Source organism: Onychostruthus taczanowskii, unplaced genomic scaffold (assembly GCF_017590055.1).
Source record: "Onychostruthus taczanowskii isolate IOZ18803 unplaced genomic scaffold, ASM1759005v1 scaffold49, whole genome shotgun sequence".
In the NCBI taxonomy this organism is placed as follows: Eukaryota; Metazoa; Chordata; class Aves; order Passeriformes; family Passeridae; genus Onychostruthus; species Onychostruthus taczanowskii.
Window position 1 is genome coordinate 6,182,875 of NW_024502458.1, and position 12,889 is coordinate 6,195,763.

General features: G+C 37.5%; 1 protein-coding gene across 1 annotated transcript; it reads right to left on the reverse strand.

The window, feature by feature from the left end:
* Positions 1-1,235: 1,235 nt before the first annotated feature.
* On the reverse strand, positions 1,236-10,110 carry LYVE1 (lymphatic vessel endothelial hyaluronan receptor 1). Its single transcript, XM_041415237.1, has 6 exons — positions 9,982-10,110; positions 6,547-6,706; positions 6,301-6,440; positions 3,765-4,070; positions 2,922-3,000; positions 1,236-2,221 (listed from the first exon to the last, which is right to left on the reverse strand). The coding sequence occupies exons 1-6, from the start codon at positions 10,061-10,063 to the stop codon at positions 2,035-2,037; spliced, it is 954 nt and encodes a 317-aa protein (XP_041271171.1). The 5' UTR covers positions 10,064-10,110; the 3' UTR covers positions 1,236-2,034.
* Positions 10,111-12,889: the final 2,779 nt, after the last annotated feature.

A 12,889-nucleotide genomic window follows, 5' to 3' on the forward strand; every position in this document is an offset into this window, starting at 1 on the left:
TTTGTACTTTCCAATTCCAATGTGACTGAGTTGTGCTGACTACCTAGAGACAATATCAAATAGAGTACTTGTTGATTAGTACTTAGAGCTGCCTTTGTTCCATACAGAGCAGTGTAACAGCTCCTTTAGCCCCTGTGATAAATTGTGTAGTGGAATGGAGGGGCAGATCAAACCATGTGCATTGGTCAGGTAGCAGTGGGAAGGTCAGGATGAATGCTGAGTTTTTAAGGTACATGATAAAATAAGACACTTAGAGATTAAGACAATATCTTATTAAAATAGGAATTTTTTTTAAGCAAGTAAACACTTCAGGGGGAAAAAAGTGCCCTTATTTAGCTCTAAAACAGAAGAAACATTATAATTATCTCTTGGCTGTAGGGAAAAGAACACAAACAGGTAATTTCTAATCTCTAAAACATGGAAAAGAGAGGCAGAATGGAGATTTAAAAAGTTTCCCAAACTACCTGGAATCCACCACATTTGCCTGTGTCCTCAGGCCCGTTTGCTACTCTGGCACCTTCATGACTGGTGGCTGTGGCTCTTCCTGATGGCCTGACTTGTGCTGTCTACTCCTCACAGAGCACTTCCATTCAGGACACAAGGTGTTCCTGTGATGCTTTGCAAGGAGAGGAGTACCTTAACTGGCTGGGAAAGCTGTGTCTAGTGCTGTCCTCTGTTGCACATTTTTCTGTAAAATTCTGCTGATGGACATCTGAAATGAGCAGTTTTTACAGCTGCACTGAATCACTTGGAGCCATAAAATATTTCTGAACTACCAAAAAAAAAAAAAAAAGGAAAAAAGAGAAAACAAAAAACAACCCAGGAAATCTCTTAAGTATAATGCTAGAAATGCACTATAAATCATTACTAGTGGAACGTATAAACACTGGGCATTTTAAAATTTATGTGAATGAAAAATATCCAAGTTCATAACCCAGTATCCTACACTGTTGAAAACACAATATAGGTGACCAGTTGTATTGCTATTTTGCTATTTTGAAAATTATTATTATTATCTAAGACTATGTTTTTTAAACTGCCTGATGGAGGAAAAAAGACTTCCTTTGGCATAACAACCTCCTTCAAACCTAAAGATAAATTATCTAAATTCTTTATTCAGGAAAATATTTGATAAACTCCTAGCGTTGTTATGACAACTAATTACTTCTGTAATGTTATGGTTACATGAATTCTTTTTACCATGAGACAGTTTTCATGAGAATAAATTGTCCAAATATATTCACCACAGTTTATTTTTTAGGGAGCACCACAGACATCCCATATCACCTTTATTATGAAAGCCACACTTAAATGCACACAGAAGATCTCCAGTATAAGTCTTGTTCAAGGATTTTTTTTGTCCCACTCTGTCAAATATCTCATGCAGAAGAATGATAATGGTTTCAATAAATAAAACAGTAAATTATGATACAATGAATGTATCAAAGTAAGTTATTCATTGCTGTGTATATACACACACACATCTCAGCATTTTTGTACCCTGCTTTGGGCATTTGAATGACAGTGGGTTAATCCTTTGAGTTTTCACTCTCTTGTAAACAGAACTGTTTCTTCTGTTTGTAAACAGACATTTTTTAAAGCAGCATGCAACTACTGAATGGAAATAAGCTAATCTACATGAGGAAGAACTACAGTGCCAGTTTTTATTTTAGGCATTAGGCTAGCAGACATCCTCCAGCAAGATATAAAAACCTTTTCATTATATACTGATCTAAATTCCATGCAAATAGTTAATGTAGTGCATGTTGTTAATAGCATATTCCAAATTGCTTCTTTATTAAAGATGAAAGATGAGCTGTAATATGGATTTGTAGAATTTATTTCAAGTAAATAGGATATCATATTCTTCTGCAAGAATATTTGTTGCCAAAGAAGTAATTATTAAAAAACCAAGGTTTCATATGTTAAAGGTAGAGAAAATAAAAGTATTTACAAATCACTTATGTTTAAAACCACTACTAAGCTCTGTGTGCTTTATTTTATACTTCCATCAAGAACTGTACATTCTTTCCTTTAAACTTCTGCTTCTAGACATTTTACTGTTGGCTCAGGCTTAGTTTTACACTCTTCTACCTTATTTCCATTATTCTGTGTTTCCTTCTCAGGTGTTTGGTCATTTGATTTTGTCTCTTTGAGAGCAGTAGTTACAACTGTTTCTTTTTGCTGATTCTTGTTTAAAAATGGTAAGGTTTTCTTGTACCTTTAAAAAGAAAAAAGATAGTAAAGCAGAAATAGTGACATAGTTTGGTAGCATCACTCAAACAGCTAGAATGAAATTACCATACTCAAGCAGAAGTCTCTCAGAGGATAGTGGCATGCTACATCATTGTGCTTTTTCCAACAGTGTGCTTTCTAAAGAAATATTTTGGTTGTTGTTGGTTTTTTTTGTTTTTTTTTTAAACGGACAATGTATGTTCAGGATTTGTGGTACACAAAGATACAGCTGTCTGGGCTGGGGTGGGAGAACTGCACACTTTTTAGTAGCATTTAATGATGCACTGTATTGAAGGTCTTTCAGTTTGACAAATGAGTTCAACAATTATTTTTTTCTGAGCAAAATCATGGTGCAATAATAAAAACTTTCACCTTGAGTGTGACATAGGAAAAAGAAAGGATAAAACTGGTTTATGTATGAACAGATGCACATTTCAGTGTTGCTATTTTGACACAATTGGAAATGTTTCACACTAGGCATGACTGACCAATTAAAAGTAGGCAATATTATTTTGTGTTTCTTTTCTAAAGCAGGGAGTGGCAACAGCAACAACAAACTGATCTGCATAAAAACAAGGTTCAAGATTTTTTAAATTTGTGCAACACTATTATGTCATCATTGCTACTTCTCTGTTCTTTAGTTAATTCACTCCAAGAAAGGGAAAAAAAAAAAAAAGGCAACTTACTTTTTGATATAACAGACGGCTAGAACAACAGAAATAATGAAGAAGATGATTGCCAGTACAAGAAGTGCAGTGGGGATACCTGGAGATAAAAGTGATACAAGCACAGGGTTTTTATTTATGTACTTAAAGCTGATGTCCTGAAGGCTTAAGAGCAAAAATACACATTCTTCTAAAACCAACCTATTATGAGAGTACATACACGTGAACTGAAGAATAGAATATTAGGAAGATCAAAAGGTGAGTTACTCCTGTTCATTTCTTTCAGGATAGCCTAAAACTGGTATTTAGGCAATCCTTGAGAGATATTTGTCTAATCTGCTCATTGGAGAGTTTTTACAAGCTGCTTGGAGAGCACATTCTTGTTATTAACTATCCTTACAGTTGGCATGCCTTGCCTCATATTTCTCTGTTTCTCCACTGCTGTGTGTTAGGATTGCTTACTCACACCTCGTATCTCAAGAGCAATTCTCCTTAAAACCAAAAGAAGCCAAGAAAGTTTGAAGAGCCTGGTGAGTTTACCATTACACTGAGAGTGTTTGCCAAGATTTTTTCAGAATTTTTTTTACTCCAATTCACATTACCCAGAATGAACTTACACAGTTTCACATTAAAATTTATCATAAAGTATAAAAGCAGATCTTAGTTCTTCTTAAAAACTATTTTAAAATCCTCTGCTCCATAAGCCTTGTTCTGCAAAACCAAAACACTCCTATTCTGCCTCTGGGTTCAGCTATATCAAAATGGACACCGGAGAAGCAAACAAAAATAGCAGTGAACAATTTGACTACTGATTTCTACATAAATAGCTCTTTTCATTAAATAACAGCTACATAAGGCCTTTACCTCCAAAAACAACAGCATCATTCTTAAAGGCCAGGTGGGGAGTGTGCTTGGGAGAGTCAGTGGCCGAGTGCTCCTCTGGCACTGGGGTGGTGGTGGGCCCCTCTGTTGGTGAGAGTGTTTCAGTCACGCACACCACACGAAATCTCTTTCTCGGGAGCTGTTCTGACTCAGTCTCAGTCACAGCAGACACTGCTGTGATGTTCTCAGTCAAATCAGAGGCTGAATATGAAGCTAAGTCTCTTGATGCAGTTGATAAAGGAAGTGTGGTTGTAGCTGGGTCTGGTTGACAGGAATTAATCCGGACATCTGCAGCAGGGAAAATAAATACATAACTTTTATGTTGGATGCCAGTTTTGTACTTACTGCACACACAATTATTGAAATTGTTCCTCAGTCTTTCCTTTCTGGAATTTTTTTTTTTTTTGTTCACAAAAGTTTTACCCAAACCTGGCAAATATATCCTATTTCAAATATGTGGTTACAACCTAGATTATACAGCTTTTATCATTACTCACACAGTTACACACTCCTTTGAGCAACCATGGTACTCATTTTATGATTCCATACCAATGACTATATCCCTCATGAACACCACTTGGAGTAATGCTGCACATAAAACCCAACAGTATAACCTCCCACAGAGCAGAGTACCCATTATTCAAAAATATTTCAATTACATTCTATATATGTTCAAAATACATGCATGTGCTGTTGATACTTGAAAAAATAATTTGATTTCCGGTAAAATAATGTAGCCCACAAAAGTTTCAAATAAATCAGGCACCAGTGTGAGATAATAAAAATATTTGATTGTAAGTGGGGAGGAGAGGATGGGAAGTAAAAAACTTCAGGTTTGAAGAAAAATAAGTAATTTCCAGAAATTAAGTAATTTAATAGAAGTAGGTGTTGTGTATATAAAAATGTAGGTGCAAGTGAAGTTTTTATATGGAATTGGAGAAGCTGAGCACTGAATCGGGCTCCTGTGAAAATGTGAAAATTCTACTTTGCTAGTGAAATTCTGTATTTTGTAAAGCTATAAAAATTTCACTGAAGTAACAACCAGGTTAACATAAATAACGGGGAAAAGATGTGTGTGCTGTTTTCCAAGTGAATCCCTGTGGGGAGTCTGATGACGCAGTCACCTTCACAGAATGAAATGCCAAAGAGCAGGGGCTTGACACTTTTTCCACTATGGTTTTTCAAGAGCTTTTGGCAAGTTTTTTGGCACAAGAAAATTGACAAAATGAGCTTCTGACAAATATTTCAGAATTAAATGGATAGAAATGCCTAGAACAGGCAACAGTTTGGAAATTAAGATAAAGGACTGCAGAATCATCCCAATATGAAATATACATTAAATGGTTTTCTAACCATTGAGCAAGCTTAACTTCCTTCACACACTCTAACAGCATATATGTATTTACTTTCTTTTAATTCAAGCAAAACAAAGCAAATAATTTGGAGCTACTTGCTGCCTCTGTAGCATTACCCAATCTACACAACACTTTTGATGCAGAATAACACATTTCACGGAGTGAATCACCATGTGGCACAGGCCTTCTCTCTACAGCTTTATCCTCAGTCTCTTTGGAGCCTCCAATGTTCACAGTCACCAGGCAGGGTGTCAGGTCTTTACATCTTTGCATCTCCATATTTCTCCTGCTTTCCAACCCTTGTTCACACAGTGTTGCTGAAAACTTTCAGGGTTTTTTAACATATCCTCTTGTTATCTAAAACTCATTGGCAAAGTCTACAACTGATGATAAATAATGAAATGACCCTTTATTTGGTCTAATTATTGGGATATTTATAATGTAATAACCATAGAGATAGGACACAAGTAGAAGCACAACATCTCTAGCTACTTATTTTTAGTAGAAGCCATTAAGAAACAATATTCATCTGTTGTGCTGAGATCTAACTTATATCAAGTTCTACTGTTGGACTTCAGTCTATAAATAGCCAGTGAGGGGAAGGGCAGGTCTTTTCACACTTAGGGTGATTTAAATTTAAAAGAGCTGTTGGATTTTACTGATTAGGAATCTAATTAAGTTTATGGTCTCTTGGCAGTTCTGGCTTATAATTTAATTTGACTTAACGGATAGACCTCCTTTTATTAAAAAAAAAAAAAAAATCAAATTTTTCTGAAGTACCCCACTCTTAGCCTTTTTTGCAAGAGCAGACACACTAAACACAGACACCCTGGTTAAAGATTCAGTCACTCTCTTTTAAATTATCATGCCCAAATAATCAAAACATATTAAAAGCATTGTGTCAGGATTAAGTAATGGTAAAAACAACTCTTCCTCAAGAGCTTTAATGGTAGCACCACATTATTAATTGGGATTAACTGAATTTACCTTTTGCATTTCTTGGAAGTTTCTGAGCTAAGAACAGCTTCACAATGTTTAAGACTGAGGGAAAGGGTCAACAAATTATAGGAAATTACTCTCTTTTATGATTTTTTTCATGCAGATTTTAAAAAATCTAATATAATCCAAAACACACAGAAAATGCAGTTGTCATGCTTACTTACCTGAGGAATTGAAGCAGTAGATATGAAATTTTTTATCCTTGCCAGCATTCCATTGTGCTATTCCAGTTTTTCCCTGACCACATTTCTGGTTGGATGTTATCCGAGGAATAACAGCAAATCCATCTTTCACCCATCCATAGCTACAATAAAAAGGATCAGTGCTTTTAGTATGAGATTTGTCACCAGCCTCAGCAGTAGGTGAAGGTGTCTACTAAAGATAGTGGGTCACCAAGTGATGGCACTTACTTGCATGTTTCAAAGCCATGTTTCAAAGCCTCTTCAACTTGTATTTTACTTGCCAACTCTAGGTTGAATTGATTACATCCATTACTTGCTTCTGAGAAATTCGCTTTCTGATCAAGATAAATTCCTATACCCTTGATCCTGCAAGGTGAATTAATGGAACCTGTAATTAAGCCATATAATAGCCAAGGTTAGTATTTGAATATTAACATTTATTCCTCATGAAGAATTTAAGATAACTGAACATTTTTAAAAGTTAGCAGAAAACTAATTTCTAGCACAAAAGACATTTTAAAAATAGAATGTATTTTTTAAACACAATAGTCTGAGATTTCAAGAGGCTTGACTGTCATTAGACTAAATGCATATACAGCATTTTTTCTTTCTTTTCTTTTTAAAAATAAATTAAAGCTAGTTGTTGCACCAAAGCATTGATTTTGTTATTACACCCTTCTTATTGAGATGGTAAGTTATATAACAACAAAGGAGTTACACATAATTTTTCATTGACTTAATATACCAATAAGAAAATAAACATATTTTATCATTTCTGATGTTCCTTATTCCTCCTGGGTTTTTTTTCCTAGCTTTGCATGATGGTTCCATTCCCCAGCCACTGTCAAGTATTCCATTTACTGTGTCTGGCAGGGAGCAGGAAAAGAGGACATAGGCCAGGTGAAGTTAACACTTTTCCAGGCAGTTCATCCAGCTTTTTAAACAGCCACAGCTGGCACACTCTTTGTGACACCTGCACCAGCAAGTGCATAGCTCAGGTTACACCTGCTCTTCTTTCTCATCTGTGTTAAAAACATGGGACAAAATTCAGGACTTGGCACAATAAGGAGAAAGGCTATTACTAGTTTGCTTTTGTATTTTACTGGGAGCATTTACTGGGAAAAAAAAAATTCTTTTGGAGTTACATGCAGTAATTGTCCTGTCAAATGAAACACTTCAGCATTTCATTACAGACATCTCAGACAATCACCAGCCACAGGTGTTACTTACTTGCTCAATGCTTGTCAGACTGAATTCACTAGGTGTGTACACTAATGTGCATTTCATAAAATCTGTGCTTCAGAATACAGGCAGTCCATAAACTCTCAAGGCAAGATGAAGTAATTCCTCCAAATCCACCCATGACCACTCAACAAGACAAATTAAACTAAATTTTATGAATTAAAAGATAGAACTGGCAGCCAAGCCCCTTTTGTGATGAGAAGGGGATAAAGGTGACTAAGCTTGTGTGGAGTGCTAAGAAACCAGGTTTTTAACTCCTGCTCCCACTGGATGTGGTGGGCTGGAAATGGCTTTTGGAAAATGAAGCATCTCTGCTGTCCTTACATTTAGTTAGATATTTGGAAGAGTAATCTTTGAATCGGGTGGCTTTATCTCAGCAGAGAGGGGAAGCCACTGAACCCTTGAGCAGTCCCCTCAGACAAACTGTGGCTGCATCCAGACCTGAGCTGAACACAAGTCAGGCCCAAACACATTGCAGGGGGATGCAGAGAAGCCCTGGTGCTCAATGAAGGGGTGTGTGTTGTTAGCAAGGACTTCAAATCTACCTTCTTTAGTCTATTATTTTCCTATCTTCAGATCTGAGCCAACACAACTTTTAAAAAATGTAATGTTGAGAAAGAAAGCTTCTCAATGACCAGTTTTACAAATTTCAAATAAAGCTGAGCAGCTGACTGAAAGGAATTTAACAAAATCTTAGAAAGTTGCCTAGGTACTGCTACACTCATTAGTTATCCAATTACAGGACAAATATTTTCATGTGTGTCTTGCATGATAGACAGACAGCATAATATAGAAATTCAGTGCCAGATACTTAGGTTGCAAATTATAAGAAAAGTGACTCTAAGATATGGACCAAAGTTGTGTCTTAAAATTTGCTAGGCCTTTTAAAACAAAACAATGATTCATTGATACATTTTATAAAAGTTATGAATTTCACACTGTGAGGAAGAAATCCAAAAAGAGAACAGTAGTTCATTAAATCACCTCTGAACTCTGTTCTAAAGATGACTGAGTTTGTACAGGAGGCAGACTAATCCTTTAGAAGTACCTTATCCTTTTTGGTCCACGAGCTGCACATAGCTGTACTTTAAGCTCTGCTCTATTTAGGCAACCTAGTACTGGCACATTCTGCTCAGTATTTTAGTCTTGGGTTACAAATTGGGTTTACTGACATGAGTGAGAAGACCTAGACAGAAGAATCTCACAGCAAGACAAAGTTGCCATAGAACAGGAAGAAAATTGTTAAGTTTTTGTAAGCTGTGGATGTTGGCCCTGTTGTGTATTAGTTCCCATTTTGTTGGGGTTTTTTTTTTTGGGGGGGGGGGGGGGGCGGTGCAGCTGTTGTTTTTCTCTTTGCCTTGTGTCTAACCTTCACTTTGGTTTATTAGAGTTCCCTTTGGCTGCTGGTGTCAGGGAGCAGCAAGCATGAGGCTGTTCCACAAGGAAAGTGTCCTCACCAGCCAGGGCACAGACACACAGCACCTCAACAGCAGCACAGTGGGGATGGTGGCAGGTTTCACTGCCACCCAAAGAGCAAGACAACGAGTCAGACATCGAGAAAGTACATTTGGGAACAGCAGGAGATGGTTCCACACATACCTAAAGTCTATCATGGAGACAAGGTTACCTACAGCCTAAATCCAGAGCCTGTATGTGAAGCCCAGACAGCAAACCACTACACAAAACAACTCCAAGACACAGCTGGAGATCAGTCCTGAACTTAACTGGAGCTCTTGGAGCCATGAGGGTGCATGAGAAGGTGCTCCAAGGAAGGGTACTTCCTCAAGCTCTCCTTTTCCCCAGTGGAAATTGCACAGTGTTGGTTTTGCTGGAGGACACTGCTGTTAGGTACTCCAGTCCTGTGGAATTTCAACAGGACTTGAGCATCTAATTCACTCACTCCGGAAGTCTTTTAGTAGGTGAGAAAATCAACTGTCTGCAATAACAGTATATGTTCTTTAACATAAATAGAACAAGCATTAAATCCTTGAAAAACAGAAAAGCATCTGGAGGCTTTTGGTGTGCACTGAGCATCTGCAGATATCCCAGCAGCAGTAAGGATGGATTATGTCAAGTTAATAATGGAATTTGAAAGAGAACTGGTGTCATGTTTTGCTCTGGTATTTAAAATGATACAAAATGAAGTTACATTTCAACAGATCTGAATTTAATCCTACATGCCATACCAGATCTTTAAAATAAGCAGTTTTGTGGCATTTAGATTCAAAGACTTCAGCATTTTCAGCAATTGAATTAGACCAACAACGACGGTTTACCCAATATGCCAGTTTTTGTTGCACTGTATTCTTAAAGCCCCGTGGCTTCCTCTGCCAGAAACACATTTACACATGCTCCTTCCCCACTTTTTTTTGTAAATCCAGCTACTTTTTTCAAGACTTGAAAAAGTGGAACTTTACATACCTGTTACAAAGTAATTTTGAGCCAGGAATGTCATAACCCAGATGAAGGACACTGTTGAGGTAACTCCAAAATAATTTGCCATTGCCACCAGCTTGGAAAACTCAGAAAAAGTAGGAAATTCAAGGTAGTTTGTCTCCTGGGCTAAGGAAAGTTAAGGTATTGGATGCTGTCAGATGATGAGATGACTTCTGGAAAGCAACTTCAGCTGTCACTGCAGTGCTTCATAGAAAGAATGGCAGAGCCAGTGCGGTGACTGTCCCACTGCAGGGCGAGGTCACGGAGCGGAAATCCCTCATCACCCTTTCCACTGGCTTTCATGTGGGGATTGCTGGAAAATGTCACTGCTGCTGATTCACAAAGCACGGCTGAGGAAGGGAGATAAGGCTGTTACACTGCTAAGTCAGTAAACACTTCGAAAGAAGGTTTTCTTTTGCTGTTTTTTCCTGTTTTACTGATGAACAGATCATTATTCATGTTGTCTATTCATCTGGTAAATAAAACAAATCTTCTATCGTATCACAATACGCCACACAGAATTGTTCTTTTTTATTGGAACTGGAAGGGCATCTATTCCCCATTGTCCTATTAGTATTGATGGGGTAGTTTTACTTTTTTCCTTAGAGTTCCAATGCAAAATTAGTTCCTATAACACAGACGTAATATGAAACTTAAATATTAAGAGATTTGCAGATACACTACTGTAAATGGGATTCCTTTTGAGACCATAGGTACAGAGGTTGCAGCCACTGCCATCATTGCTGCCTTTTGTGACATTCCAAAAAACAGTGATTCCTTTGGATTGATTCAAAACACAGATGGTCCTCACAGCTATAGTTTAAAAAAACTTCAAGAAGTCTTAGCAGATTTTTTTTTTTCAGAGGTTCCAATAAACACAGAGCAGGAATGGAGTTCAAGGGATGGGCTAATTCCTTTAGTGTCAGTCATGTCTGCTGTATCTGCGTTATTCCTGACAGATGTTTGTCTAACCTGTCCTCAAAGATTTCCAGTGACAGATTCCTAACATTTCCTTTAATGCTCTTGTTCAGTGCCTCACTATTCTTTACAGTTGAAAGCTGTTCCCTGCACTAACTTGACTTCAACTGTTCCCTGGTATAAACCTATCATTGCTTTTCCTGCTGGCAATGGACATGGAAGATAGTTTACTCCCTTATGTTTTGTTACTATTTTATATTGTTTTAAAGAGTTGTGTCTCTTTCAGTTTTCTTTCAGCTAAGAAACCCCTGCTGCCTCACTCTCTTGCTCCATGTGATGCCTTGCCAATGTCAAGACTAATTAATAAATTGCTTTACCTGCTTTACAGTTCAGAATGGTGTCAGTCTTTTTATTTTTGCAACAGTATGACTTTCTTACATCATGTTCAACTTGTGATTCAGCAAACTTTTAGATGTCCAGTGTCCCCAGACTGTTTTCAGAGTCCTATAAACTCAAGTGTAACAGTAAAGTTACCTCTTTAAACTGTGGTTTGCATTTAGAAAGTCCCCAGTTAATATATGAGATAGCATTAACTTTTAATGGGGCACAAGCACATCTCCTGCAGCAGCATGTGACAGGGTTATTAGATGCTGCTCTGTAACACAGACAGGGCCTGAAGAGAATGCTGGGGGTCAGTGAGATCATGTCTCCATCAGCAGTGATGAAACGAAAATTGTGTTGTGTTTGGGTTGTAGTTTGGAAATGAATTTGGTAAAACTCAATGAGATCTTTAGACAAAGTTCTAGCCCCAATTTCTGTTCCCTCCCTTCTTGTGCTCTACTTACCTGCCCCTGCAAAGCCACGGCAAAGTCAGATACTGCAATCAGATTTAGCTCTCACTTGAAGGTTGTAAGAGGATTCACTGGCATTTACAAGGTGGAAGCAGAAACTAATTATTAGCTATTCTGTAACTCTCATGGACTATAGACTGTGGCTGTAAAATACTGAGAACATCAAACAAAATCTTTCCATTGAAAATGCTTACCTTGAACTGCTAAATATTTCCTACCATGAAGACTAATAAATAGCTGGGTTTCTGACATTTTAAAATTGCGTGCTACTTGTCCTGCCAGATCTTAACATTTTGTGCCTTGGTCAAGTTCCTTTAGTCAAACTCTTGATGTTTAGTGGGACTTTTAGCTGTAAAAATGAGATAAACACCTTTGCAACACCAAACAATATGAGCTACTTCACAAGGTCTTACAGATTAGGAGAGAGAGAACAGAATTTTAGAATGACAAGGCAAGACTGAAATAACTTTGTTTTTTGTGTGTTTCTTCCTTTTTATAGTTCAGCTGCTCCAAAATTGCATGGAAGATCACTTATCTGGACTGTAACAGTACAAAAGGTCTTTAACCTTTTGGTGTCCTCTTCATAATCAGTGTGGTAAAAAAAAACAGACCTGTACTGAATGATTAATTAGTCTTTGACCTAAGTACTTATTGTAACATATATGAAAAATTCCCAACCTTTTATGTCAGCATGTTTTAAAATGCTGATGAGGATTACTAAACAGAAAACTATTGTTAAGGCAGAATACATGTAACTGTTCTCTACAATAATTTCAAAAGGAACCTTGAAACCTGAACAAGAGTAGAGGAAACAAAAAAAAAAAAAATGTTCACGTAGAAAAAACAAATATCAGGGTTTTCCATGGAAACAGTAATTCCTTTCCAGGTTGCTGATGTCCTAGAGTTTGTCCCCTTGCAGAGACCGTCAGAGATTCAGAACTTGAGGATTGACTCCTACCTGCTGGTCAGGCAAGTCTGCTCCCCACTAGACCCAGGCTTCCCAGAGCTCCCAAGTGCACAAAGCAAATAAAGACTCCTGACCTTTCACCCCAAATCCTTGGGTTACAGATCTCCCTTGTGACTCCCATGTTCGGCCTCCTCCGGCACACGTGGCCTCCCTCCAA

Bases quoted from the DNA above. Each gene is read 5' to 3' on its own strand.
- LYVE1 (XM_041415237.1), bottom strand. From the start codon at position 10,063: ATGGCAAATTATTTTGGAGTTACCTCAACAGTGTCCTTCATCTGGGTT. The intron at 6,441-6,546 runs GTAAGTGCCATC...TTTTTATTGTAG, and splicing joins CATGGCTTTGAAACATGCAA to CTATGGATGGGTGAAAGATG. The intron at 3,001-3,764 runs GTAAAGGCCTTA...TTTTATCTCCAG, and splicing joins TGATGCTGTTGTTTTTGGAG to GTATCCCCACTGCACTTCTT.